Source organism: Sturnus vulgaris, chromosome 21 (genome assembly GCF_052056855.1).
Source record: "Sturnus vulgaris isolate bStuVul1 chromosome 21, bStuVul1.hap1, whole genome shotgun sequence".
Taxonomy (NCBI): domain Eukaryota; kingdom Metazoa; phylum Chordata; class Aves; order Passeriformes; family Sturnidae; genus Sturnus; species Sturnus vulgaris.
The window spans coordinates 5,377,435-5,402,696 of record NC_142263.1 but is presented as its reverse complement, the minus strand read 5'-3'; the positions used below and the strand labels follow the sequence as shown (position 1 = coordinate 5,402,696).

The 25,262-nt window shown below is 46.8% G+C and overlaps 3 protein-coding genes, 1 long non-coding RNA gene and 2 other non-coding genes across 10 annotated transcripts; 5 read left to right on the top strand and 1 right to left on the bottom strand.

The window, feature by feature from the left end:
- Positions 1-1,186: 1,186 nt before the first annotated feature.
- On the bottom strand, positions 1,187-10,014 carry PSPH (phosphoserine phosphatase). 3 transcript variants are annotated; one of them, XM_088177163.1, is made up of 7 exons: positions 9,744-9,983; positions 6,278-6,373; positions 5,286-5,444; positions 4,529-4,663; positions 2,922-3,067; positions 2,097-2,245; positions 1,187-1,373 (listed from the first exon to the last, which is right to left on the bottom strand). In XM_088177163.1, exons 3-7 carry the CDS (start codon positions 5,423-5,425, stop codon positions 1,263-1,265), a joined length of 681 nt encoding a protein of 226 aa, XP_088033289.1. In that variant the 5' UTR covers positions 5,426-5,444; positions 6,278-6,373; positions 9,744-9,983; the 3' UTR covers positions 1,187-1,262. The 3 variants fall into 3 exon arrangements, with proteins under 3 accessions (XP_088033289.1, XP_088033288.1, XP_014732106.2); XM_088177162.1 differs by lacking the exon at positions 6,278-6,373 and having other exon boundaries at positions 9,744-10,014; XM_014876620.2 differs by lacking the exons at positions 6,278-6,373; positions 9,744-9,983 and having other exon boundaries at positions 5,286-5,657.
- On the top strand, positions 8,089-9,386 carry LOC148221508 (uncharacterized). Its single transcript, XR_015807949.1, has 3 exons — positions 8,089-8,211; positions 8,839-8,946; positions 9,248-9,386. It is a non-coding gene; the product is annotated as an uncharacterized LOC148221508 (long non-coding RNA).
- A 4,131-nt stretch (positions 10,015-14,145) lies between the features above and the next one.
- LOC106853430 (T-complex protein 1 subunit zeta) lies at positions 14,146-19,963 on the top strand. Its single transcript, XM_014876659.2, has 14 exons — positions 14,146-14,322; positions 14,618-14,681; positions 15,032-15,166; positions 15,715-15,888; positions 16,034-16,137; positions 16,748-16,858; positions 17,322-17,481; positions 17,710-17,792; positions 18,102-18,198; positions 18,455-18,602; positions 18,826-18,959; positions 19,063-19,165; positions 19,425-19,497; positions 19,651-19,963. Exons 1-14 carry the CDS (start codon positions 14,189-14,191, stop codon positions 19,721-19,723), a joined length of 1,593 nt encoding a protein of 530 aa, XP_014732145.1. The 5' UTR covers positions 14,146-14,188; the 3' UTR covers positions 19,724-19,963.
- On the top strand, positions 15,460-15,591 carry LOC148221507 (small nucleolar RNA SNORA22). The gene has a single exon (XR_015808008.1). It is a non-coding gene; the product is annotated as a small nucleolar RNA SNORA22 (small nucleolar RNA).
- LOC148221506 (small nucleolar RNA SNORA15) lies at positions 16,498-16,634 on the top strand. Its single transcript, XR_015808009.1, has one exon. It is a non-coding gene; the product is annotated as a small nucleolar RNA SNORA15 (small nucleolar RNA).
- Positions 19,964-20,294: 331 nt separating the features above from the next.
- Positions 20,295-24,749, top strand: SUMF2 (sulfatase modifying factor 2). Of its 3 annotated transcripts, XM_088177161.1 has the most exons (10): positions 20,515-20,671; positions 20,868-21,018; positions 21,695-21,809; positions 22,272-22,316; positions 22,533-22,683; positions 22,944-22,999; positions 23,358-23,442; positions 23,891-24,050; positions 24,397-24,522; positions 24,585-24,749. In XM_088177161.1, the coding sequence occupies exons 1-9, from the start codon at positions 20,626-20,628 to the stop codon at positions 24,512-24,514; spliced, it is 927 nt and encodes a 308-aa protein (XP_088033287.1). In that variant the 5' UTR covers positions 20,515-20,625; the 3' UTR covers positions 24,515-24,522; positions 24,585-24,749. The 3 variants fall into 3 exon arrangements, 2 of the variants coding, with proteins under 2 accessions (XP_088033287.1, XP_014732134.2); XM_014876648.2 differs by having other exon boundaries at positions 20,516-20,671; positions 24,397-24,749; XR_015807948.1 differs by lacking the exon at positions 23,358-23,442 and having other exon boundaries at positions 20,295-20,671; positions 24,397-24,749.
- The last annotated feature ends 513 nt before the right edge of the window (positions 24,750-25,262 follow it).

The window sequence follows — 25,262 nt, the reverse complement described above, 5'->3', positions numbered from 1 at the left end:
TTTGCTTTAATTGTTGGTGATGCTTTAACAATTGGACAGCAGCTGTCTCGTGGCACCTTGGTTTTATATCATAAATTAAGGAAATCAAGTACTAATTGTGAAAAGCAGTGATTATTATGAGAAAATGTGACATTTTGGAGGGTAGGGACATCACTTGTTTCTGTTCCACCCAGAGTTTTACCAGAGTTTTCTGGAAAAATACTGGGGCTCTTTGCAAGAACTTAGAAGATAAAAACCTCTGCAGGTATTACATTTTTTTAATACTAAATCATATTTACCCATCTTTCTCCTGTATTGTGGGGATTAAAGGGACTCCTTAAAACACCAGGACCCATCAGCTGGAGCTCAGAGGAGTTCTTAGAACAGGTCAGGCTTAACTCTGGCAGAGTTTAGGGATGGTTAATCCACGTTGGAGGCAGAGGAAGGGAATGAAGGCTCCCAGAATTTCCTTTAAAGGTTGATGAATTCACTCTCATCCCATTACAGCTGATGGGGGTGGGTTGGTAAATGAATAAAACAATTCCATAAACACTGGGACCACTTTCCAAAATCAGCAGTTTGGAGTTTGATTGCAGTATTTTGATGAAGGATGGGATCTATCCCTCACCTGAAAATGTTTCTTGTCAGGGATGAACATTGGATGTGTCTCAGTTTTCCATGCAGCTCCTGCCCCAGACAGGTTGAGTAACTGATGTTGAGTAACAGATGACACCTCAGGTTCTCTGTAGCCAAATTTTAATGAAATCAGAGATATTTAGTGATGCTTTGCACCTGTTCACTGATTCTCTGCTGCTGAGATTCTGTGCAGTGAAAGGTACTTGCCAAACTGTAGCCTGAATTACATTACTATTACTATTATTATTAATAATAATAATAAGGAAAAGTTCTTGTTTGTTGCCTTGTTCTTTTTTTGTCACCCAAAATAAGTAGAGGCATTACTGATGAAATAACAGATGTGCAATACTGACCAGGAGATAATCCCTTAAGGTATTTTTAATTTATTCTTTCCTATGTTTGGTCTTCACTTGGAAATAAATTACCAATTCATCTCTTCCACCATAGGAGTTTTATAAAAATCTGACCCATTTTCATTACAACCCTTTTGAACACAACAGTGCCATTTGCCACAAGAGCCAGAGTGGAAAGTCCCCAACTCCCAGAATCATTAAGAACTCCAGCACACAAGTTTGCAAACAAATAAATGTTTAATGGCATTGTATAATGGATTTACAGGTGTTAAATAGATTATTTTACACGAGGGTTTATCGCTCTTCCAGCTCCTTTAGCAATTCATCAAAGTGGGTGATGTACCATTTTGCTTTCTCCTTTACTTGATTTCTGACTACATTGCCTCCAAATCCAATGAAGCAATCCTGGAAAAACACAAGGAATGGGCACATGGATTATTGCATGGAAGGAATTGAGCTCTCAGTAATTAAGTTTGGTTTTGAGATTGCTTTTTAAATCATGGAATTCTTCCCTGCCCTGTTTTCCTTTGCATGTCCATTTTTCAGATTTATTAACTGTTAATTCTGGAGCATTCTGGTTATTGAGGTTTTATTCAGTGCCTTGTAGCTTCCAGTTTGTTCAGATGTGAGATTTTACTGGGAATCTGATGTAAATGTGATGCAATTCCATTCAAGAGCAAGTAAACATTGGCTCATGCACGAGCATCCCACAATTACCCCTCTCTTGTTGATCTTACCTCTGTTTACCTCATCTCAGAGATACCAAAAGCAAACATTAACCCTGTCCTCAATCATTAACCAGAGCAATCATCATTTCTACATCTCACAAAACCCCCTGCAGTGAAAGTGCAGGGTTTAAAATTTCCACTGCAGCTTTTTTTTTTTTTTTTTTTTTTTTCCCTTGAGGTGGGAAGCATTAAACAAATCCTGAGCTGCTTTGGGGTATTGAGGGATTTTTGTGTGAGGAAAGGAGCTGAAGGGGAGATGGAATTAAAATCTCTCCCTGGGACATGACCATTTATAAAAGTTGTCTTCCTGGTAATTTTTTTATTAAAGAATCCAAACTTCACTCTTCTTTTTCCCCTAAGGATTTGCTCAGAAGGAGTTCAGGATTTCTGTAATACTCACTCCAGGGGGGCAGGCTTCCATGTCTGTAGCTCCATCTCCAATCATAACTACTTTCTTGAAATGGAACTGTTCTTTCAGATGGGTGATAACCTTTCCTTTCCCACCTGATTCAGCTGTTGGTTGTGTTTCATCAAATCCTGCATATTCTCCTAGAAAACAATGGAAAGGACAAGTTGGAAATACAGATATTTTCTGGTAAATGAAGGAAGATCTGTGCCTGTGGTCTTGACTTCATTGCATGCAGTCCTGTAAAACTCACAGCATCAGCATCCCAAATAAATCATTCCAAGGTGAGTTTAAGACTGGGATTTCACCCAAGTCTTCAGTGGGGGGATTTTCCAAAGACAAATAGAGACATTTTCAGAGAAAACCTTGAACTTTGTGTGGGCAGTGCTACCAACCCATTCCCAGCTATTCTGGTGTGAACATCCCAGGAAACCCTGAGTAAGGAACAACCTCAGCACCTACAGCTCTGCTGGGACACCCCAGCTTAAAACCCAGAGCAGCTCTGCTCCCCTGAAAGGGAGGTTTGGGAGAGCAGCTCAGGTCATGAACTCCTCAGCTTGAAGGAGCAGCAGAAAATGAAACTCTGCTCTCAGCAGCTGTAACAAGTTTTACCTTTGGCACAGCTTGCGATTAAAAAGTAACCGCAGCTCTATTTCTTACATTGAGCATGCCCTGAGCTGGTTTTTGGTAAGGTTTTGTGATTTTCCTCCATGGAGTTAGCTGGATTGGCAACAGGACAGTGCCTGCTCAGTATCTGCCAGCTGGAAGCAGAAAAGTGCCACGGCTTAGCAGAGAAGGGAGATGGGAGGGGGCTCTCACCGTTGAAGTAAAACTTGAGCCTGTTGGCGAAGACGTTTGCTGTGGGAATGTTCAGCTGCAAGGCCACGTGTTCCACAATGCTCTGAAACCCCCCAGACACCAAGAACACCTGAACCCCTCGTTGGTGGAGTCTGCTCACCAGCTCCCTGGGAAGAGACAGCACAAAGGTCAAGTAAATCCTTCCTAAACCAGGCTTTGTGCTTTTCCAGCTTAGTTTGGGTGCGTGCTGCTTTCCAGCTCCATCCATCTCTGCTGCCCAAAGCTTTTCCTGCTTTCCCTTTGTTTGGGCACACACCTGGCTCTGAAGAGCTGGACAAAACCATAATTCCATTCCTCAAAAACAAGCACTCCCTAAAACTGTTTTCTTTCCACTTTCACATTAATGCCCTTGAGCAAGTGAGAGCAGATCCAGTTCAGGTTTTTTTTCGTAAGTGAAACAACGGCAAGAAAATGAATCTGGAATGCAGCAAAAAGTAGGGAATGAGATTAAACCACTGCTCCAAAATGCTCAGTGGGGTGAAAAGTGCAAAGTGCAAATGTTTTCTAGCTCAGATTTGGTTCACCACATCCTGGACATCGATGCCATCTTTAGAAGAGGGCACCAGCTACAGAAAAGGAATCAAAAAAGAAGTTTGAGAGCCCAGTTCATGTCAGCAGGACTTGAAGGCAGTGAAAAGTTTTGGAGGCAGGAAAATCAGCCTGCAGCAAGGGGAGCAGGGGAAGGGGTAGCAGGAGCAGCAGAAACACTACAGACTGAAAAGCAAAGCAGAGGCTTAAAGCAGGATCCAGAAAAGAAGGAAGAAAGGGAAGGACTGAAAAGGAGGAAGAAAAGGAAGGACTGAAAAGAAAAATCATGTGATCCTGAACAAGGAAACAATGATCTCTTTGTAGTTATCTCTGTCTTCTACAGAAAAAAAGATAAAATACAAGCACAGGATCATCTAAAACTCCTTTTATATGCTAAAAATATTTTAGACTTGAAACTTTGGTCAGATTTTGTAGTAAAGAAATTCTTTTCAATTGTTAGAAACTATTTGAAGAGGGAAAAAATCCCCAGAGCTTTTCAGTTTAAATAGCTCATGTTCATTCCAAACCTCAGGATGAATGAATACACATGTTTATGTGTGTTTGCTTAATGAGTATTTTAATTTTTAGAGACTTCAGAAGGGGTTGCTCTGAGCAATGGATCCCCTAAACTGAGCCAGGGCTGTGACAGCACTGAGCAGAGTCACAGGGAGGTAACAGAGCTGCAGAATACACCAGATTTCAGGAGGTATTAAATCTCCTCCCAGTCTCACCACCCCTGAGAAAACAGTGGTTGAACAGATTCTTTTTCATGCCCATTTAATCCTCAAGCCAGGATTTGAGCTTGGCAGCCAAGGTGCCAGTTAATATCTAAGAATCTTTTCTTTTTCCATGGATGCTTAACCACTTGCCATGGAGTCAGGCTCCTGATCCAAGCTTTGCACACACCCAGCATGGAGATGGAGCAGGAAGGCAACACAAACCAGCTCTGTGGCCTTACAGCATCACTGATGGCACAGAATTTGGTTTATGAATTCCATCTGCTTCCTGAATACTTTAAAAAAAAAATCCATTTTTCTTACCTTATTCCTGGAGTTAGCTGAGGTGGGTTGTCAGATATTAATTTCTGCACTTGTTCATAGGAGGGCCGGATGAGACCTAACCGTGCTGTGAGAGCTGCCTTGAATGTCACAGTGCCACCCATTGCTCTGCGGGTCCTGAGGGACAGCCAAAAGCCACATCAGCGACACTGCACCAGCTGAGGCTTCTCCCAACAGCACAGCATCAACAGGGGATGACAAGGAGCCAGGTAAGAGAGGTGGTACTGGAGGCAAAGGTTGGGGGTGTCCACTGCTAGGTCTCCATGGATGGGAGAACCAGTGGAGCAAAGGACAATGGCTCCATTCCCTCTGTGCTGCCATACTGGGACCACGTTCCTGAGCTGAATCTAACAAAGCTTCTGCTAAAATCTCCAGTGTGTGCTTTCCCCAGCCTCAGCAATGGGCTGGGAGTGCTGTCCCCTCCAGCTCATGGGAAGGTTTCCTCATTCAGGACGGGGTTTGGTAGTGCTTAGCCAAGTTTAATCATGGGGGCTGCTCTTAGTCTATCCAGATTACCATTAGAGAATTTATGCCAGGATAGTTTTGTTGGGTGGCCTCACAATTCCCAAGCCAAGCCACTTCATCCTGCATTAACCCCACTGGTTACCCCAACCCCTTTATAAACTGCAATAACCTACAGCAGAGTCAAGTGACCGTAAAGGACAAATTCACGATCCCAGATCCACCTCATCCACGGCTAATCCTGCCTGGCACTGTGAGCTGCCCCAGCCATACGTACATCTCTGCCACAGCGTCCCCAACCCCGCAGAACTTGGCGAGCTCGTCGATGCCCTCCTCCCTGATGACCGTGCTGTCCACGTCGAAGCACACGGCGTCGGCGCTGCGGAAGATCTCCTTCAGCTCCATCAGGGATGCCATCCTTTTGGGAGCCTTCTTACTGTGAGGGGACAAGATGAAGTCTTTCTCTGAGTGAGAGTAGTGCAGCGTTTCCTGAGCCATGAGTGCTGCTGCTCTGGTGCGTGTGGGAAGGGCCGAGCAGAGCCTGCTCACAGCTTTTATCCCGGCCACGATGGTGGTGGAGGTCTGCCTCAGCTGCTGATTTGCTCCTGCCTGTTGCTGCCTACTGATGGTCACCTCGTGCTCCAGGTGGGCTGTGGAGCCCTGGGCTGCTGCTGATTTGTTCCCTGCTGCCTCAGCCCATTGATGTTCGTGGGTTCAAGGTTGTAATCCTTGGCATTGGCTGAGGCACCAGGTTGCCAAGAGCTGTGTGGGATTGCAGGGCTCTGTTTCATTCCAGGGGGGTCTGGATTTCTCATCTCTCCCAGGCTGGGGTGTTACAGTTGCTGCAGGACACCCAGGCCCTAAGGATTGATTGCAAGCTATCCTAAAACTATCAGTGAGTGGTTGTCCCTGAATCAGGAAGGTTTAGATCCTTTTCTACATCCTCACTAATAAAAGATCAGATCATTAACATTGGGGATTAGTCTTTTATAGATCCATCAAATCCTTGGCCTTTGAGAACTTCACTCAACCTATCAAGACATCACATTTTCTATAACAATCCCTGACAAAAGTTGATTTTCTACCTTTTTAGGTCTGCCCACTTCAATATTTTGAGCACTTCTGCAGATCAGAGTTAATCAGGAGTTAAATATCTTCTTACTCATCCCTATTCACCTTGTGCTTTCATTGGGGAATTAATTCAGCATGGATTTTACTATTTACTACTCTATAATTTAGACACAGACAACACCTTCCTATTTATCTTACTTCTCAGATTTTTGTAGAAGTTTTTGTTTCTTCTAATCTCTCAGACATCTCTCAGGACATGTCTTGTACGATTGATCTGGGTTGCAGGTTCTTTTCCTGGGATAGGGGAAAAACACCATCAAACAGCACATTCTTAAGAATTATGGATGTCTTTATAACCTTTCATCTTTTGTTTTCCTCTCACTAATGGTCAAAGCAGGAACAAGAACCTTTGAGTTTATTCCCAGGACGTGGTGAATATCAGGATACTAAAGGCTTTATGAAAAATTCCCATCACCACTACAAATGTAGAACACACACCTCTCTTATCTGCTCTTGTGCATGGAATCAAAGAGAATGCTCCAATCTATTGCTGGAAGGTGGAAATCTGTCTGAAGGAAAGCAGCCAGCCTGAGTGGTGAAACCTGGTGTGAACAGCCAGGAGCTGTGTCTGACAAACAGGGAGATGCCAAGGAGCAAGGGACAGACGAGAAGTGACATGAGAGGCACAGGCAGCCCTCAGCCAGACTTTTTTGTGGGTTTTTTTCTGCTACCTTTGAGGGGAGTGGGTGGCACTAGAGGAGATATCCCAGAAAAGAGCTTTTACAGAGCCCCTCAACTGCAGCTTGGCAGAACTCTGCCCTTGGTGCATGGGCACACCAAAAAACTCCAGTCTAGCCTTAGGATCATGACTAAAGGATTCTTTTCTGCAGGCCATGTGGGGTTTTATCTTTTTCTGTGCTGGACATGTAAGAAAAATAGTTATAAGCCATCTCAGCATATCAAAGAAAAGTGGCCATGGACATCCAAACTTCATTCTGCCAGAGCCCAGCTCTGAGGTAAGGCTGGGTGGCCAGGGGCCAGTTCTGAGGTCAGACTTGGCACTGGCTGGGCAGGTGACACGTGAATTTCACATTTACTTTGCTTCAGCCTTGACTTGCCCTGGACTGCAGAGCACTGAGCCTGTGTTTGCAGTGACATATGCCAGCACAGGGCTGTGATTGCAGGGCAGGTGTGACACTGGCGTCACCGTGTTCCAGCACCGAGCCCCGCTTGTGCAAAGCCACCATTGCCTCACCTGGGGCTGCACTGCAACACTGCCACAGCGTGAGGCAATGGCACCATGTGGGGACACTGCTCTGTGACGTGACTGCTCGGGGACAACCTGGGATTTCAGCCTGGATCCACGGCTTTCATCTGTCCCACAAAAACGTTATCTCAGCGAGCGCCTGCTGGGGGAGGCAGTGACGAAATGTTCAGGTTTCCTTCTCTCTCATACCCACATTTCCCTGCTCCTTTCCCTGCTGGATGGTTCTTACAGTGATGCCATGAAAGCTGTGCTGGACTTTGCACTTTGATGGATAAATCAAGAAGAATTATTGTGGAGTCATAGTTGGAATTAACCCTGTCCTCTCTCTATTCCAGGCAATAACTCTTTGAAAATAGTTTCAGACTGTGGCTTATGTTGTCTAAAAATGACAAATTGGAAGGGAAAAATTGCAAAAATCATCAGTAGCACATCAGAGCAAGAAGAATTGGAGTTGTGTAAAACCCTTCTATGGATAAATCTCAGCTGCAGTCAGGGAAAAGCAATTTTGTATTCCAGAGTGGTCCAGGCCTGAGTAAGTGGCAGAGATTAATGATTCCAAAATACAGAGCATGTGATTGCTTAAAAGTGTAAATTTTTTAATGAGATGGGAAGAAGAACTAAATTCTCACAAATAATGGGTTCTGTTTCCATATGAAAAATGCTGATATGGAATCTCTGATCTTCCTACCACTGAATGTCAAGTAGGTAATCCATGCCTAGCCTGAAAAGCATCCAAGCAGCAAACATTTCAACAGGTCTGATAGGAAATATCAAGGGGAACAGCTGGAAAGAAGAATATGGGGAAGAGAAGAGCAATGGGCAAAGAAGTGGCTAAAGAAGATAAAAGAGTGACACAGAGAGAGAGGTAAGGTGGAACTTGACATAAAGATGGAGAAAAAAAGAAATCACAAGGGAATTCCTGTGAGATCTCCTTGCCTCCAGACTATGAAGTGTTTCATTAGGCTGTTCCAAAAACAAAAATAAAGGAGACATTTTCACAAGAAATAATTCTCTTTCATAATAGACAGGGTGGAGTCACGAACAGGGGAATTATGTAAGATCACATGGGAAAGGAAAACAACTGAAATCCTCTCTGTTTGCTGTCCCTTCAAAGAAGGGCACTTGCCTCACAGGGAAAACCTGCACCATCCTCTGTATCCACATGTAGTGCAAATGGAAGCAGCAAGTGGTGCTCAGAAATGCAGGTGTTCTGGGGCTGCAAGGTTTTGATGAGATCTCAAACCCCTCATTGTGACTAGACCTCCCTTGTTGTCATATTTCAGCTTTCAGAAGTGCTGCCACGCTGCTACTTTGCATGATGATCACATTTATTGCTGTTAAAAATGAAGATTAAGTGATTCTTAATGAAATATTACCCAGCACTCAGGAATATCCTTGTTTGCAAACAATTTCTGATTCACTTCTCCATTTAATATTGTATTGAACATTAAGAGAAGTTCAACCACATTAAACTCTTTCTTTTGCCTTGAAGGGAAACTGCTGCTCAGAGCAAAGGATTTGGAGAAAACAGTTCTTGAAACTTTTTTCAGGACCTGTTCCTCCTACAGCTTCTAAGAACTTCCCCAGGAGTGTTTCCATGGTATGATTTTAAACAAACCCCTTAATCCTCATTGTTTCCAGTCCTGTGTCTGTGAAATGGGGATAATAGAGAGACATAGCTTTTCTGTACTGAGCTTTCATCCTCAGAATTAGCAACGTTTTGAAAGCTTTAGAGGAAAGCTGATACATTTAAGCAGATTAGTTATATTTAAGCAAATTGTGTTTGTGTTTTATATAAGTTTTAGAAGTTCAAGCATTCCACCCATAACTTTCTGTGGTTTGCAGAGTGAGAATAGGAAGATTCAGTCCTTAATCTCCTGGGTTTTCTTCTCTTTTTTCAGGTTTCTGTTAAACCTCCCGGATTTTCTATTTCATTTTAGGTTTTTCTTTAGCCTCCTGCTCAGTTTGCAAAGGCAGTGGCACAAAGCTGTCTGCGAGTGAAGAGATGAACTAACTGCCTGCAGCTCCACACGATTATCTGCACAGCAGTGCCTCACAGCGAACTCATTTAAGCACCTCGTGAAAAGCAGGTGAAAAAGGGCAGAAGGAACCTGTTGGATGTTGACATCCACCTCCCAACTCTCCAATCCCCTCTCGCCTGTCCTGCCAAAATGCTGCTGCTCCCCCCGTGCCCTATTGCATCATTCATTCACGCTGCTGTTATAAAACAGTGCCGGCCAGCACAGGCACAAGATCCTACTCATTTTCCCTGCTGAGAAAAAAAAAAAAAAAAACAAAAAACAAAAAACAAAAAACAAAACTCCGGTGTGTTATGGATCTGCGAGCCAAACGCCAACCCCTTCCGACCTGCGAGAGAAGCACGGTGCGGTGACTTACAGAGCCGAGCTGGCCGTGCTGCCGCTGGGAAGCTCCGGGCTGCGCCAGGCGGGGAGGGACCAGCGGAGCCCTTCAGGGACACAAACCCCACGCACGGGCTGCGCTGGACGAGAGCCGCATTTTGCCGCTCAGGCGCTGATAAAGCGCTGAGTCAGGCAGCCCGGGGGGTTTGTTTGAGGTGCTTGCACACATGGGAGCGGAGCAGGGCAGCTGTTCGCTGCCAGCGCAGGCAGCGGAGCTGTGACCGCCCCGCGTCAGGGGAGGAGCCGCTGCGGGCCGGGCTGGGAGCGGCGGGCGAGGGGAGCCAGCGAGGGGCCAGCGAGGGCCCCCCTGGGCAAGGGGAGCCAGCGAGGGGCCAGCAAGGCACCCCTGGACAAGGGGAGATCGGGACCAGCTCGGGGATGAGGCAGGGAAAGGCTCCGATAAGCAGCAATCGGGATTTCTCCTGGCAGAAATCAGAAGTCAGAGGCGAGGCAGGGACTCTGTTTTCGGGAGAGAGGAAAGGATTTGTGAGCTGAGATCATAGAATCGCATAATCACACAATCGCAGAATCACACAATCACAGAATCACACAATCACAGAATCACACAATCATACAATCATACAATCACACACAATCACACAATGACAGAATCGCAGAATCACACAATCATACAATCACAAACACACAAAATCACACGCAATCACACAATGACAGAATCACACAATCACAATCCCACAATCACCAGGCTGGAAGAGACCTTTAAGATCGAGTCCAACCCAGCCCCAACACCTCAACTAAACCCTGGCACCGAGTGTCACATCCAAGCTTTTTTTAAACACATCCAGGGATGGTGACTCCACCACCTCCCCAGGCAGACCATTCCAGCACTTGATCACCCTTCCAGTAAAAAACTTCTTCCTAACATCCAACCTAGATTTCCCTTGGTGTATCTTAGTCCTCTCGTTCTGTCAGTGCTGCCTGGAGAAGGAGACCGACCCCCACCTGACCACGAGCACCTTTCAGGAATTTAAGATTGCAATATCTCCTCTTGGCCTGAGCTGTCAGTGCATCCCTGAGTGAAGTTACACACACAAATCACAGCCCAAGCCAGCAAAAGCTCGGCAGCAAAGGGAAAAGGCTTTGTGTTTTTTCCCCAACTGCAGTGTTGTCAAAAGCTGTGGAAAAATTGCCAAAGCTGCCCGTTCTTGTGTCCCATGGAAGAGCTTCCCTCACACACTGCTGCGGGTTGGAAAATGGGACAGTGCCAGCCCAGGAGTTGTGTGGTTCAAGGTCAAGAAAAGCTGATTTAGCTGATTTAGCTGCTTTTGTTCACTTGTGCCAGGAGTCCTGTGACTGCTGCCCGTCTGTTCTGCACCGCTGGGTGCTCCAGACACACTCCATGCATGACCTCCTCTGCCATCCTGGCACTGTTACCCCTCAAAATTCCATTTATTCATTAAAACCGAGCAACTTTTGTGCCCCTCCTCCCTTTATGTTTTTTCAAAATTTCCCAGTACACCACCAGATGTTGACAGGATCATCTCTCAGTAAGTTCTTGAGTCAGAAGGAGATGGGACCAAGCCCCTGTGCTGCCAAACTGGTGCCAGGGATCAGCAGCCTGGTGCTGTTTGTCAGCTTTATCATGGCAGGACAGGATGTTGTTTAAAGCAGATTTAGAAATCATTTCTGTGAATAAGGTTAAAGGAAAACCCATCTTGATAAAGATGAAAGAAAATGGCTTTTACTGAGAATCTCAGAGGGGTTTTTGCCAAGATAAGCAGTGCCTGGCTTGACTGAGAGAATTGCTGCTGAATATTTCATGAAGGATATTGCCTTTATTTGGCTTAGTTTAATGGACATGTAGGCTTTAATTTAGTTAAATATTTTGATTCTAACCTGGAGTAATCCATTGAATTCACAGGGCAATTTAAGTGTGGTGGGCATTTACCCTTTATTTTTATTACACATAAAAAACAAATACACAGAACAATTCTACATCCAAGACTGAAAAATAAAAAAGGACAAAAAGCTTGTCTTGATGGCTGAAAAATGCTGCAAAATGGGAATTTAATGTGAAGATGCTCGTGAGAAATGTTACTATAACACAAAATAACTATCCTGAGGAACGTGAGCCAGCATAGAAACACAGAGAGCTCTGCCTGGGAGCTGTAGGAGGATGCTTAGGAGTGAAAATATAAACTTGATAAAAACACAGCATCCAACTCTTGTACATCAAACCTTTCCATATGTACAAAAAAAAAAAAAAAAAGCAGAAACCACCTGCATGGAGGATTAGGATGTCTTTGAAAGCAGCTTTTCCTTTTTTCCCCTCTTCTCCTAAAAAACCATCTCAAAATTAAATTTTCCTTTTATTTTCCTGCAGAAATAATTCCTCTCACAAACCTGAACCTGACCCACATCACTGCCAGCCCCACACAACACAGGTGTTTTAGGATGGGCAATGCCTGCCTTTCCATAGGCATCAGCAAGGAAAACATAAAATATTTAACAAGCCTGCAGGGATGGGTTTGACAAGGCTGCCCTCTGCTGAGAACAGCCCTGAGAGGAACAGGCAAAAAAACAACAAAGCAGAGAAGCAAGAGCAACAAAATATTTGACTTGGGAATTCCAGAATCCAGGCCAGAGCTGGGGATCCAGGTGTTTTAACTGGACATTGCTGTTTGCACAGCAGCCTCTCAGGCCAGGTTTGGTGTTTTGTTATGGTTTCAGCATCCCAACAAAGTGCAGGCAACATTTTAACAGCGTTCCAGAGCCAATATCGAAATGGCAGGTGTGAATCCCTGCATTTTGCAATGTTTATTTAATGTTTATTCCTAATGATTGCAATCACAGAGGAGAAAGCCCAGCCACTCCGCTGGAGTCAGCATCAAAATATTTCACAAGACACTGCTCAGCTAAACAAAAGGGCTCCAAACTTGCAGGATGTCCAAACACCACCTAAAACATGAAAAAAACCAGAATCCCAAGGATATCAGCAGCTGTCCCTTCCAGGGAGACAGACAGGCCACATGTGGGAGTTGTCCTCTCATGCACAGCGTGGCATTTTGCCCAGAAACCTGAGATCCTCACCCAAAGCAGGTGCCACAGCCTGCAGCCAAACCCAGCCAGGCTGCCCTGACACTTGACACTGACTTGTCCCACCAAGCTCCCCCAAAACTCCTGTGCAGCAAAACTGCACCCAAGAGCAGGCTCAGACTTTACTCCTGGAGGTGGTGTGGAAATATATCCAGCTCGTTGCATTGCTGAAGTAATGCAGGGCTGCATCCAGAGCTCCCTGCTGCAAAAAGTGGGATGGAGAGGGAGAGATTTTATCGAATTCACAGGTTTGGTTGGAAGGGAACTTAAAGAACATCTTGGCAGGGACACTTGCCACCATCCCAGGTTGCTCCAAGCCCCGTCCAACCTAGATTTGGACACTTCCAGCTTCTCTGGGAATCTTCACACCAGGTGGGTTTGTGCTGGGGAAGGGTCTCTGCCTTCCCTCTACCAAATACTGACAAAATCCTGCCCTCAGGGCTGGTTGTCTCTGTGGGCAGCACCCTCTGGGCTGCAGAACACCGGGGATTATTCTGGGGATTATTCTGGGGATTATTCTGGGGATTATTGTGGGGCTGGGCACCTGCCTCATGCAACACTAAAATAAGAAGAGGGTTGTGTCACACCTGGTGTTGCCATGAGCTCCAGTGGGTGTCAGGAATGAGCCCTGACAGGCCACGTAGGGCAAACATTTCAGCACCCATCGAGGTTGTCTTGACAATATTTCTGGTTTTATTCTACACAAAAACCTGTGGATGGCCTTGGGAGGGACCATCCCCATCCTTAGAACCCCTGGGAGAGATTCATTGCAGGAAAGCCCCGGGTAGAGAGTGTGCACTGGGGGCTATGGAGGCCCTGGAGCCTCACACATCAACTTGTGTGTTATAAGAAGACGAGTTTTGATCAACCTCAACCCCGAATTGAACCAAGAACTAATAATTATTAATCCAGTCCACTTAACTATGAATTCTATCCATCTAATGTGAAATCATCATGTTTAATTATTTATTCACACGGTTCTGCGTGTGTCTGTGACATGGGGGGGAGGAATTAAGCACCGACCATCCCGGCCCGTTCACAGCCCCGCACCGGCCCCGCGCTCCCCTCACAGCCCGCTCTGAGGGCGGCGCCACGCCCGCGCCTCAGCGGCACGGCGGGGGCGGGACGGAGCGGAGCGACAGGCGCCGCAGCCAATAGAAGCGCGGCTGGCGCGCCAATGAACCAATGAGAAGCCGGGGTGCCTCAGCGGCGGGAGCTCTGGAGATGAGTGACAGGCGCTATAACCAATAGAAATGCCGGAAAGTGCCGGGGGACCAATAGACGAGCCCGGAGTGTTCTAGAAGGGGCGGGCGGAAGGTGGGGCCTCAGTGCCCCGCCCGGCGCGGCCCAGAGCGGAGCGCAGTCATGGCGGTGAAGGCGCTCAACCCGAAGGCCGAGGTTGCCCGTGCCCAGGCCGCGCTGGCCGTCAACATCAGCGCGGCCCGCGGGCTGCAGGATGTGCTGAGGACCAACCTGGGGCCCAAGGGCACCATGAAGATGTGAGGAGCCCCCGCGCCTCTCGCCGCGGGTGGGGTTGGGGGAGAGCACGGCCTGATGGGAGGCGTGAGGGGAAGCGGCGGGGGCCGGGATGTGCGGAGGGGAGCGGAGGCGGGAGGGGTGAGCGGCTGAGGGATGGAGGGATGGGGGGGAGCGGCGCGGGCTCGCACGTGTTTTGGGGCCGGGGATCAGTGGATGAGTGGATGGACGGATGGATGAATGGGTGGGGAAGGAGCGCGCAGCCTCACACGTGTGCTGAGGCCGGGGCGCTGCTCACCCGCCCCGTGCCGTCCGCAGGCTCGTGTCGGGGTCCGGGGACATCAAGCTGACCAAAGATGGCAACGTGCTGCTGCAGGAAATGGTGAGCTGGGGCTGCTCCTCGCAGGGGGATTTAGGAAGGGATTTACGAGAGCTTTTGGGTGAGGGAGAATCCCCCGCTGCCCCACCCGCCTTTATCCATTGAAAACAGAATGCCCCTGGGGAGGAGGGTAAAGAAGTAAGTGCAGGTTAAGGCAGTACTGTAAAGAAAATAATGTTAAAAATATAAACGGCATCATAAGAATGAGTAAAATAACCAACCAAAGGACTAGCAAACCAATTAGGGTAAACCATTAGGACATCACCTTCAGTGCTTTCTTAGCTGTTCTCAGATTTTTGTTTGCTGTACCACTGCAGTGAAACTTAACTGCTCAGCTTCTTATTTTTGTCTAGCAAATCCAACACCCTACGGCCTCCTTGATAGCAAAGGTAGCGACAGCACAAGATGATATCACTGGAGATGGCACCACCTCGAACGTCCTCATCATTGGAGAGCTCCTAAAGCAGGCAGATCTTTATATTTCTGAGGTTTGTATGCAGTGTTTCATTTGTAGGTGAGCAAGACAAAACCTTCGCTGAGATCCCTCAGTGTTTTTTTGGTTTTTTTAACTTAAATGTTTAATAGCAGTGGAACATAAATACATTGTTCTGCTTAAAATGAAAAGTTTTAAAAATGGGGAAAAGCTAGAGGAGAAGACTTAAAACTTGTTCAGAATCAAACCCACTTATTGTGGATACTGTAGATTTAAGTTTTATGTGAGTCCAAACACTTCTTGAGTGTTAAAAAGGAGCTCCTCCCTGGAGCCAGGTAAACATGAATGTTGCACAGCGAACACCCAAGTGTGCTTTGTAGTTCCCTTGGTTTCAGTTCTGTGCTAAATTAATCTGTACTTTTCCTCTGCATTGGAAGGATTTGCATTCCTTTTATATGTATTCAGAAGGACAGAACACGTGGCCTGTGTAGCATGTTCCCTGTGCTTTGCCATTCCGTGGAATGTTGGAAGCAGGGATTCTGTTTGTGGAAAAAGGACCATTTTGTCTTCCACTGTCCAATGATTTCTCTTCCCTTGCCTTAGGGTTTGCACCCTAGAATAGTAGCAGAAGGATTTGAGATTGCCAAGGAAAAAGCACTTGAGGTTTTGGAGCAGGTCAAAGTGTCCAAGGAGATGGACAGGGAGACCCTCATCGATGTTGCCAGGACATCCCTCCGCACTAAAGTCCACGCTGAGCTTGCTGACATCCTGACAGAGGTGAGTGTCCCTGCCACCTCTGCCTCTTGGTGTGAAAAGATCCAGCTTTGAAAGTGCTGGCATTATAATTTGAAGTGTGAAAGATGTGAAGTTGCACTCTGGAAGAGTGATGGTCATTTTGGGATGTTTCCCTCCCCTGTTGCAGGCTGTGGTAGATTCTGTCCTGACAGTCAGAAAACCAGGTGAGCCCATTGACCTGTACATGGTGGAAATCATGGAGATGAAGCACAAATCAGAAACAGACACAACGTAAGTCAGGAGGATCCTTGACCTTCAGTTCAGTGGGGCCCTGAGCTTTGAGGAGCCCGGGGGGTTGGGTTGCTCTTTAGGATGTCCTAAAGCTACCAGTGGAAGAGCTGAAATACAGATTTCAACCATAAATACCTTGGCAGAAGTTTCTCAGTCACTGAGCTTGATTTCTTGATGAAATTATCAAATAGCAAAGAGCAGCACTGGCTTTATAATGTTGGATAAATACTCTTCTTTCTTAGTGTCTGTGGCTTGATGATGCTTTAGGTTGTCTGGCATCTGTTAAATGCAAAGCATCATTTGATACATGGAAACTGGGTTGTGGATTGGATATTCCATAGGATTTCCATTTCCCTCAGTGCATGGATGAATTCTGCACTAGCTTTCCTCAGTAGCTGATGCAGTCAGACACCATGCCAGAGCAAATTCCTTTTTTTCCACTGTCCTGGTGTGCTTTTTGATGGGATTGGGCATGCCCTTGGAAGGGGAATACATCATCCTTGTTCACTGCCAACTTGAGGCAGTTTGGGTTGGACCAGTTCAATTCTCTGCACTCCATGAAATCCAGGTTTTGTGTCCATTGACACTCAGAATGATTTTAATCTTGCAGGCTGATCAGGGGGCTGGTTCTGGATCATGGAGCTCGCCACCCTGACATGAAGAAAAGAGTGGAAGATGCTTTTGTTCTTACCTGCAATGTGTCTCTGGAGTATGAGAAAACGTGAGTGCACAGCAAATGCTTGTGTCCTAAGGACTTTTACTTTAAGTGTGCTTAAATATCAACCAAGACTGTGAAGGTGAAAGGTGATGCCCCTTCTGCACCCCTTTTGGGAAAGGTGGTGGGTGAAAAAATCTCTGTGAGAGGCAGAAATTCACAGTGGTTTTTATTTTGTTGTGTGGTCACAGGCTGGAAGTCCTTCCTCTTTTGGGTATAATTTGATATTCTAGAGCAAACACATTAATGCACTTCAGAGTTCTCTCAGCTTCAATGTCTGCCTTATTTTTTGAAGTGGAAAAGCTCTGAACAAAGAGCAGGAGCAGCAGTGTGGGTTAAGGGGACTGGTTTGGTTTGGATTGATTTCTTTAGAATGTTACTGAAAGGCTTATTCCTGATGCTCAAGTTTATTTCTACAGCAGAGAGGAAGTTTTCTCACTGCTTTTTTGTGGGTTTTTTTCCCCTTTAGAGAGGTGAGCTCTGGATTCTTCTACAAAAGTGCTGAGGAGAGGGAGAAGTTGGTGAAAGCAGAAAGAAAGTTCATTGAAGACAGAGTCAACAAAATCATAGAGTTGAAAAGAAAAGTCTGTGGTGACTCAGACAAAGGATTTGTTGTGATCAACCAGAAGGTGAGATGAAGAGAGTAACTAAAATTATTTGAAATTCTGGCTTCCTTGTGTGACTCACCTGGTACAGTTATTGAGCCAGAATTAGCTAAATTTAGGCTGATACTTCTGAATATCATGTACAGTTCCTACTTGAGAACTTCTTTGAGCCTTGAGGAAGAACTTTTTAGTGTCAGAGTGAGAGATGTTTTTAGCTTTGTCCTTATGCTCATGGTCACTTTGTGTTTCCAGGGAATTGACCCATTTTCCTTGGATGCCCTTGCCAAAGAAGGAATAGTTGCTTTGAGGAGAGCTAAAAGGAGGAACATGGAAAGGTCAGTTTTGGGGAGAGGATACAATAACCTGCTTTTCCAAACTGAGACAGTGAGTCAAGTGTGGCTTAAATTCATCTTTAAAGATTTGACTCAAAATGCCACTTCAATCTGTGCAGCTCTTCTGCATTCTTTAAATGCAGGCACCTACAGAGGAGCCTTAATTCTACAAGTTCGATTTTTAAAGAGCTCTTCCATGAACAAAACCAAACTGTTCCAAGCCTAGGATCTGCATGCTGAAATGCTGCACTTATTATCAGTGGCTTTGGGGTTTGTTGAACATAAAGCTGAGCTGTGCCTGTTCTCTGTCAGACTGACCCTGGCCTGTGGTGGCACTGCCATGAACTCTGTGGAGGATCTCACCCCTGACTGCCTGGGACACGCAGGGCTTGTCTATGAGTACACCCTGGTGAGTGACTGAGTGTTTGAAGAGTAAAGCTGGAGTATTGAAATCAAATACTTCAAATCCACTTGGATGTGAACATCTGCCTGGATGTTTGCTCCTGTCATAGACAGAGAAAACAGAAATAAAGTTCTGCTGCTTCTCATCACTTCTTGAAGTGCTGTCAGTGCAGAACTCAGCCTGAAAGCATCCAGTTCATTAATTTATGTACACATTGCTGAAGCAAGTGGCTGAGAGGCAAACATGGCTCTGTTTTGCACAGGGAGAGGAGAAGTACACCTTCATTGAGAAGTGTGAGAACCCCCGCTCCGTGACCCTGCTCATCAGGGGCCCCAACAAACACACGCTCACCCAGATCAAGGATGCAGTGAGGGATGGGCTGAGGGCTGTGAAAAATGCCATTGAGGATGGTGAGTCCCCTCCCTGTTCATCATGATAAGGACCTGGAGAAACTCGTCCCACAATTAGGGAATGATGTATCAGCTCCTTTGGTTCCTGTGTGAGGTGATTTTATAGTTCTATGGTGACATCTGTGTAACTGCTCACCTGTTCAGGCACAGGATATGGAGGGAAGAGATCAAACTGCACTAAAAATGAGGTGTTGAAGCTGAAACAGGTGCTTTTCCCTTGCAGGATGTGTGGTGCCAGGAGCAGGGGCACTGGAGGTGGCAGTAGCCAATGCTCTTGTGAAACACAAACCCAGCGTGAAAGGAAGAGCTCAACTCGGAGTTCAGGCTTTTGCTGATGCTCTGCTCATTATTCCTAAGGTAGAAGGATTTCTCGGGTGATAAAGTGGATTTAAAGCACACACAGATTCACTGCTTTTTCTGTAATCAGCAAAATGAAGCCAATCCTTGTGTTCTGTGCCAGGTGCTTGCTCAGAACTCGGGATATGATCCCCAGGAGACGCTGGTGAAGGTCCAGGCAGAGCACGTGGAGTCAGGGCAGCTCACTGGGGTTGATCTCAACACTGGTAAGGACTCCCTCAGGGTCATGCTCCAGAAGGAACCTCAGCTCAGAACAAAGTGCTCTGAATGCAGAAAGTTTTACCTTTATTGATCAAAAGCTGCACAGAAACCTTGGCAGTCAAGCTGCTGTAGTCGAGTGTGTTCTGATTTGAGGTTTTTAGAGGATAAAGCACACGGTAACTGTTGGATACCGTGAGTGATATCAGCCAGCAGAAAGTGTCTGTGTGAACTGGTTATTTAAAGGCTGCCTCACTTCTCTTGCAGGGGAGCCCATGGTGGCTGCAGCAGCTGGAATCTGGGATAATTACAATGTCAAAAAGCAGCTGCTTCATTCATGGTAAGGCTGGCAGTATTCCACTTGTAACATTATTCTGTGTGTGTTTTAAGTGATGTGAAACTGGGGATCCCATGTACAGGAAGATGTCTTGAAACACAAAAGTGAAGCTGAGTTTGGCAATTGTAACTTTGTTTCCTGTTTCTCTGTTTCCAGCACGGTGATTGCCAGCAACATTCTCCTGGTGGATGAAATCATGAGAGCTGGGATGTCCTCCCTGAAAGGCTGAGCTGGAGCTGCTCCCTGAGGAATTTCTCCAAGGAATCCAGGCCAGGCCTCTGTCCTTGGCTGTGGTGAATGTCCCACTCTGCCATGAGGGGCAGCCCCTTTGGTGACACGGCCACTCAAAATCTCAGCAACTTAATCAAAGATTTGGCTCTAAAAAGGAGTTATTTATTTTTGATTTCACTGAAGTGTGTGGCTGCAGTTGCTTTTTCCATTTTTACCCAATAAACTGTTCTGTTCTGTGCTTTGAGTGTCAGTTCTTTAACCTTCACCCCCTCCCAGAACATTCTGCAGTGGGGGGCTGCATTCCTGAGTCCTACTCCTGGGAATTTTGTGAAATTACTGTTGAAGAGTCTGCTCTGGGAACAGGGTGGGATCATGCCTGGAATTTGTTTAGTAAAAATTAAAAAAAAAAAAAAAAAAGCTGGATTAATGCAATCACTTTAGTTTTGTACTTGCTTGTGAATAAAACTGAGTTCACTGACTGCAGAATGGTTGGAAGCGGGGGTGAAGGAGCTGTCTTAGGGAGTGGATTTTTAACACTGGTTCTGCTGCATTAAAGTATTTATGGACAACAAATGCCAGAACAGGTCAAGGCAGAGCTTTCAGTGCGTTCCTAGCAGGGGAACAGGCTCCTGCCCTCTGGAATGGTTTTCCCTAAACCCAGCGGCGCTTTGTGTTAAGAGGAATCTCCCATCTCACAGGCGCTGCTGAATGACCATAAACGAAACCTTACACAAACCCCTCAGCCACCCCAATCCGCGTCCCTGCTGGCCCCGGTGCGTGGCAGTCTGGACCCCGTGTGAGCCGGGGACTGACACAAATCCCTTTTCCTACAGAGCTGATGCCCCGGAAGCGCTCCCGGATCCCGCAGCACCTCCGGGTCAGGCCCGCGGCTCCTCCGGGATGGGGACGGCGGCGGGGCTGGTCCTGCTGTGCTGCGGGGTGCTGGGTGAGAGCCCCCAAAATCCCCCCCGGCATCCCCAAAATCCCCCAGGCAGGGCTCGCTCCCTTCCCGAAAACGGGACTTTGGGCTGCACTCACAGCAGTCGCTGCCAGCCCTTCCGGCACACGCAGGGACATCCCGGCAGCAGCTGCGCCTCGCTCGTGTTTAACAATGAAACCTGACTGAATTTCTCCTTTTCCAGCGCTCGGAGAGGATGGGAGCATGGTGCAGCTGCCCGGGGGCACCTTCCAGATGGGATCCGTGCAGAGAAGGGGCGAGGAGGGGCCCGCCAGGGAGGTGACAGTGAAGCCGTTTGCTCTGGACAAACACCCGGTGACAAACAGGGACTTCAGGTGAGCCCGCCGTGCCTCGGTGCCTGTGGGGACAGGCGAGTGTTCTCTGCTGGTTCCTGCGGGCTGGAAGCCAATGCTTGGGATGCTCGTTGGAAAAAAATGTGTCTGTCATAGGAAATCACCCCAAAGCTGCAAGCTGAACCATCTTGGCACTATAGCTTGCAAACATACTTTTATTTCCCTTTTTGTCCTTTCTCCCCCCACTTTCTTTCCTCTTTTTTCTTCTTCTCTTTTTCATCTCCTCCTCCTCTTCCTACTTCTCCTTTTTTTCTCCTCCTCTTCTTCTCCTCCTCTTCCTCTCTTTTTCTTCTCCTCCCCCTTTCCCTTTTGTCTCCCTATTCTTTCCCTCTCTTCTTTCACTTTTCTTTCTCCCTTCTTCTCCTTCTCCACTAACAGCAGCCACAGGTTTTATTGGCTTTTAAGGGATTTTTTCTCTCTGCAGTTATGGAAACCTGAGTACAGGCTGAGTTTACCTGCACAGGTAACATAAAAAGTATCAAATCTGTGCAAAGATGCACACTGGACTGTTTTATGTGTTAAATCTAAATCAAATCATCTGGAGCTGGGGGATCTGTAAGTTTTGTACCTTTTGTCTTGCTCTGAACTCGTTGCATGAGCAGATTTGTGGGGCAGAGCTTGAAGAATTCTTACCCAGAACGTGTTGTATTTATGCCAGGGAGTTTGTTAGAGAAAAGAAATACAAAACAGAAGCAGAAGCATTTGGCTGGAGCTTTGTCTTTGAGGATTTCGTATCTGAAGAGCTGAAAAAAAAAGTCACCCAAAAACTGGAGGTAAATCTGAATCCTGTGATGGGTTTGGTGTTGCTTTTCCATTGAGGAGCAGCTGCCTCTTTGCAGAGCCTGGCTGCTCTCTGAGGTTTTTCTTTAGTATGGGGTTGTTCTGCTTTTGAACCTCAGCAGGATTGAGCTGGGGTTGATTCATGTGCTCCTCTGTTTCCTTGCTCTGTGAGCTGTCAGTCTGGACTCCAGGGAGCTGGGAGGAAGTAAAATGTGTTTCAAAGGACTTCAGTAATCCAACTTTAAAGTAGAAAAACTGAACAGCATAAGCCTCTTGATCTATTTTCACTTTTAAAAGCAGATGCCTCTGCTCCGTGGGAAAGCAGCATCCAAATGTGTGTGATAACCCAGCTCAAACTGCAGCATTTCCCAGACTAACACACCCTGCTGTGGGACGATGTCACCAGTCCAGGTGTCACCAGTTCACCTTCTCACTGGTGTCATTTCTTTCCCCAGTCGGCCCCGTGGTGGCTGCCCATCGAGAAGGCATTTTGGAGACAGGTGAGTAAAATCCTGGTGTAATAAAATCCTGGTGTAAAATCCTGATGTGGTGACTCCTCCCCATGCTGAGAGCTCGTGTGTGTTGTGTGTGCTGAACCTTATTGACCAAAAACAGGTGAAAAAAACATTTTTCATCCTTTCATTTCTTCCACCCCTTATTCCCTTTGTAATGAAAATTGTATAACATTAATTCAAATCTGCTTAAATCCCTGCCAGCCCTCAGGCCCTGGCTCCAGCATCAAGGACAGGCTGGATTACCCAGTGCTGCACGTGAGCTGGAACGATGCTCAGGCCTTCTGTGCCTGGAAGGGGAAGAGGCTCCCATCGGAGGAGGAGTGGGAATTTGCTGCCAGGGGAGGACTGGAGAGTAGGTAGCACAAGCTCTGAGCTTTTCCCAAACCAGGCATGGAGTGGTTTTAGTTCCACCAGATCCAAACCTCCCTCCAGGGATGTTTGCAGATGATGCTTTGAACCACCTCTTTTGGCCTGAGAGTGTAATAATATTAATAATTAATAAAATAAATGAATAAAACCTCAGTATCCCAAGCTGAGCAGAAAAGGACAATCCTAAAAGCCTGGTTGGAGTGACTGACCCAGGGCTAACAAGTGTCTTTTCCTCCCTGGCAGAAAGGATGTATCCCTGGGGAAACAAGTTCCAGCCAAACCGTACAAACCTGTGGCAGGTAAGATCCTAAAAATCATCCCATGCACACTGGGCTCTCCTCAGGGTGGGATTTCACTCAGCCACTGAGTGAGGGTGTCCTGGGAAACACTGGGTACTGAAACTGAGCCCCTGGGGGGTTGTAAAAATACCCTCAGAGGGAGCAGGCTCAGCCCATCTTCCCTGGGAAACCAGGATTTTCCCACTTCTAAAAATTTGAAGAGGGAACCTGGGACAACTTCAGGTGCTTGATCTCTCTTGATCAGCATGAACTGACACCAGAGTTATTTGCCTATTTGAAGTGTACAGCCCCGTGAGGAGCAGGGTTTGGGGGTGTTTGTGGGGTGGTTCTTTGCTGGGAGTGATCTCTGTTCCCCCAGGGTGAGTTCCCTCGGGGGGACACAGCTGAGGACGGCTACCACGGCGTCTCCCCGGTGACAGCCTTCCCTGCCCAGAACAGCTACGGTACACAGCACCCTCACCCTGCTTTGGGGATGCCATCTGCTTCCTAAATTAATGTCAATTAGCAAATCCTGCAGTAGGGAAGAGTTCCAGATGAGTGGGATCTGGAGTAGAGTAAGTGAGCCCAGGAAAAGCATCCATGGTTGGTGCTGGAGTTGGCTGAGGTGCACCTGGCTGCACTTCAGGCACCAAACCACCTCCTTTAAAACTGGGTTATTTTGCAGCTCAGTGGGATGTAACAAAAATTCTCAGGATATTGTTTGGTTGCCATGTTCTCATGCACATGGGAAATGATGACACACTGAAGTTTGAAATACAGTGAGGAATTTCTTCAGCCTCACCATGAAACCACACTCTTGAACAATGCTTTAAATGTTGTTCCCCCTCCCATACACCAAATTTACAGCTCTTGCACACTTGCTCTCCTAATTCTGGCACAAAACCATCTCAGGGCTCTATGACCTGCTGGGAAACACCTGGGAATGGACAGCATCAGAATTCCTGACTCCAGCAAGGGCATCCAGGGCTCAGAACATGCAGGTGCTGAGAGGAGCCTCGTGGATTGACACTGCAGATGGCTCTGCAAACCACAGAGCTCGTGTCACCACCAGGTAGGTCTGTCCAAAGCCCAGCTGCTGCTGCACAAGGGTTTTCTCTGGGTTGGTTTTATTTTAAAATACGTTTGTTTGTTCCTACACATTTTTTTTTGAGAAGCAGTTGGCAGAGCACACTACAAATATGGCTAAAAACACCCCTGCTATAAATCCATTCCTAAATGCTTCTCAAATCATGTGTCTTCCAGCAGGTATTAATAATTAAATGCCTTTCTCTGAGTAATTCAGGGGAAGTGGAAGATGTTTCTAGGCTGTTCTAGCAGGTCACATTGGGGTTGTAACATATTAGGGATATGTGTAACTAGGAAGGATCCCTAATTTTGGATCTCTTTTTCCCTGTCAGGATGGGGAACACACCAGACTCTGCCTCTGACAACCTCAGCTTCCGCTGCGCTGCCGACATCCCGCCCGTCCCAGCCTGGAAAAGCCACAGCAAACCTGAGCTTAAACCTGAGCTCTGAGTGCAAACCTGAGCTTAAACCTGAGCTCAAACCTGAGCTCTGAGAACAAGCCTGAGCTCTGAGAGCAAACCTGAGCTCTGAGTGCAAACCTGAGCTCTGAGGGCAAACCCGAGCTCTGAGGGCTCACTGGGAACACTGAGACATTTTCTCCTGTGGAGATGAACAGTAACCCCCAGCTGTCACTTCAATTAAACCCCAGTTATTTTTCAAATTAAAAATAATGTCAACCTTTTCAGTGCTGGGATGTCTGAGTGGGAACAGTGATTGGGATGGCAGGAAGGGGGGGTTTGTCTTTAGGGTCCTTTTGGTGTGGGAGATCCTCCAGCTCTCCTGTCGTCCATGTAGAGCAGAGGGGTGCATGTGTAGGACTGGGCCAGAGCTGCTCACCCACAGCCCTCTGTGACCATCAGTGTGGGGCTGCCAGGGGAAAAGTGATGGGGACACATCCCTGGAAGGGGGAGTCATAATCACTCCCCATTCCCTTGGGAAATCCCAGCTTTGGAGCAATGCTGAGCCTTCCCAGAAGTAAAACAAGGCACCTTCATTGGCGTTTGAGCAGTACAAAATGATGTGACAGATGAAAACAGTGCCCCACCTCTCCCAGGAGTTCCAACCAGCACAAACTCTCTGTGCAGGAGCTCTGTGCCAAGCCTGAGGGGACCAGGAGCCTTCACCACAAGAGTGGGCAGGAACACTGCTCAGGGATGCCTCATCCACCTTTACCTGTCCCAAAACAGGCACTGGGATC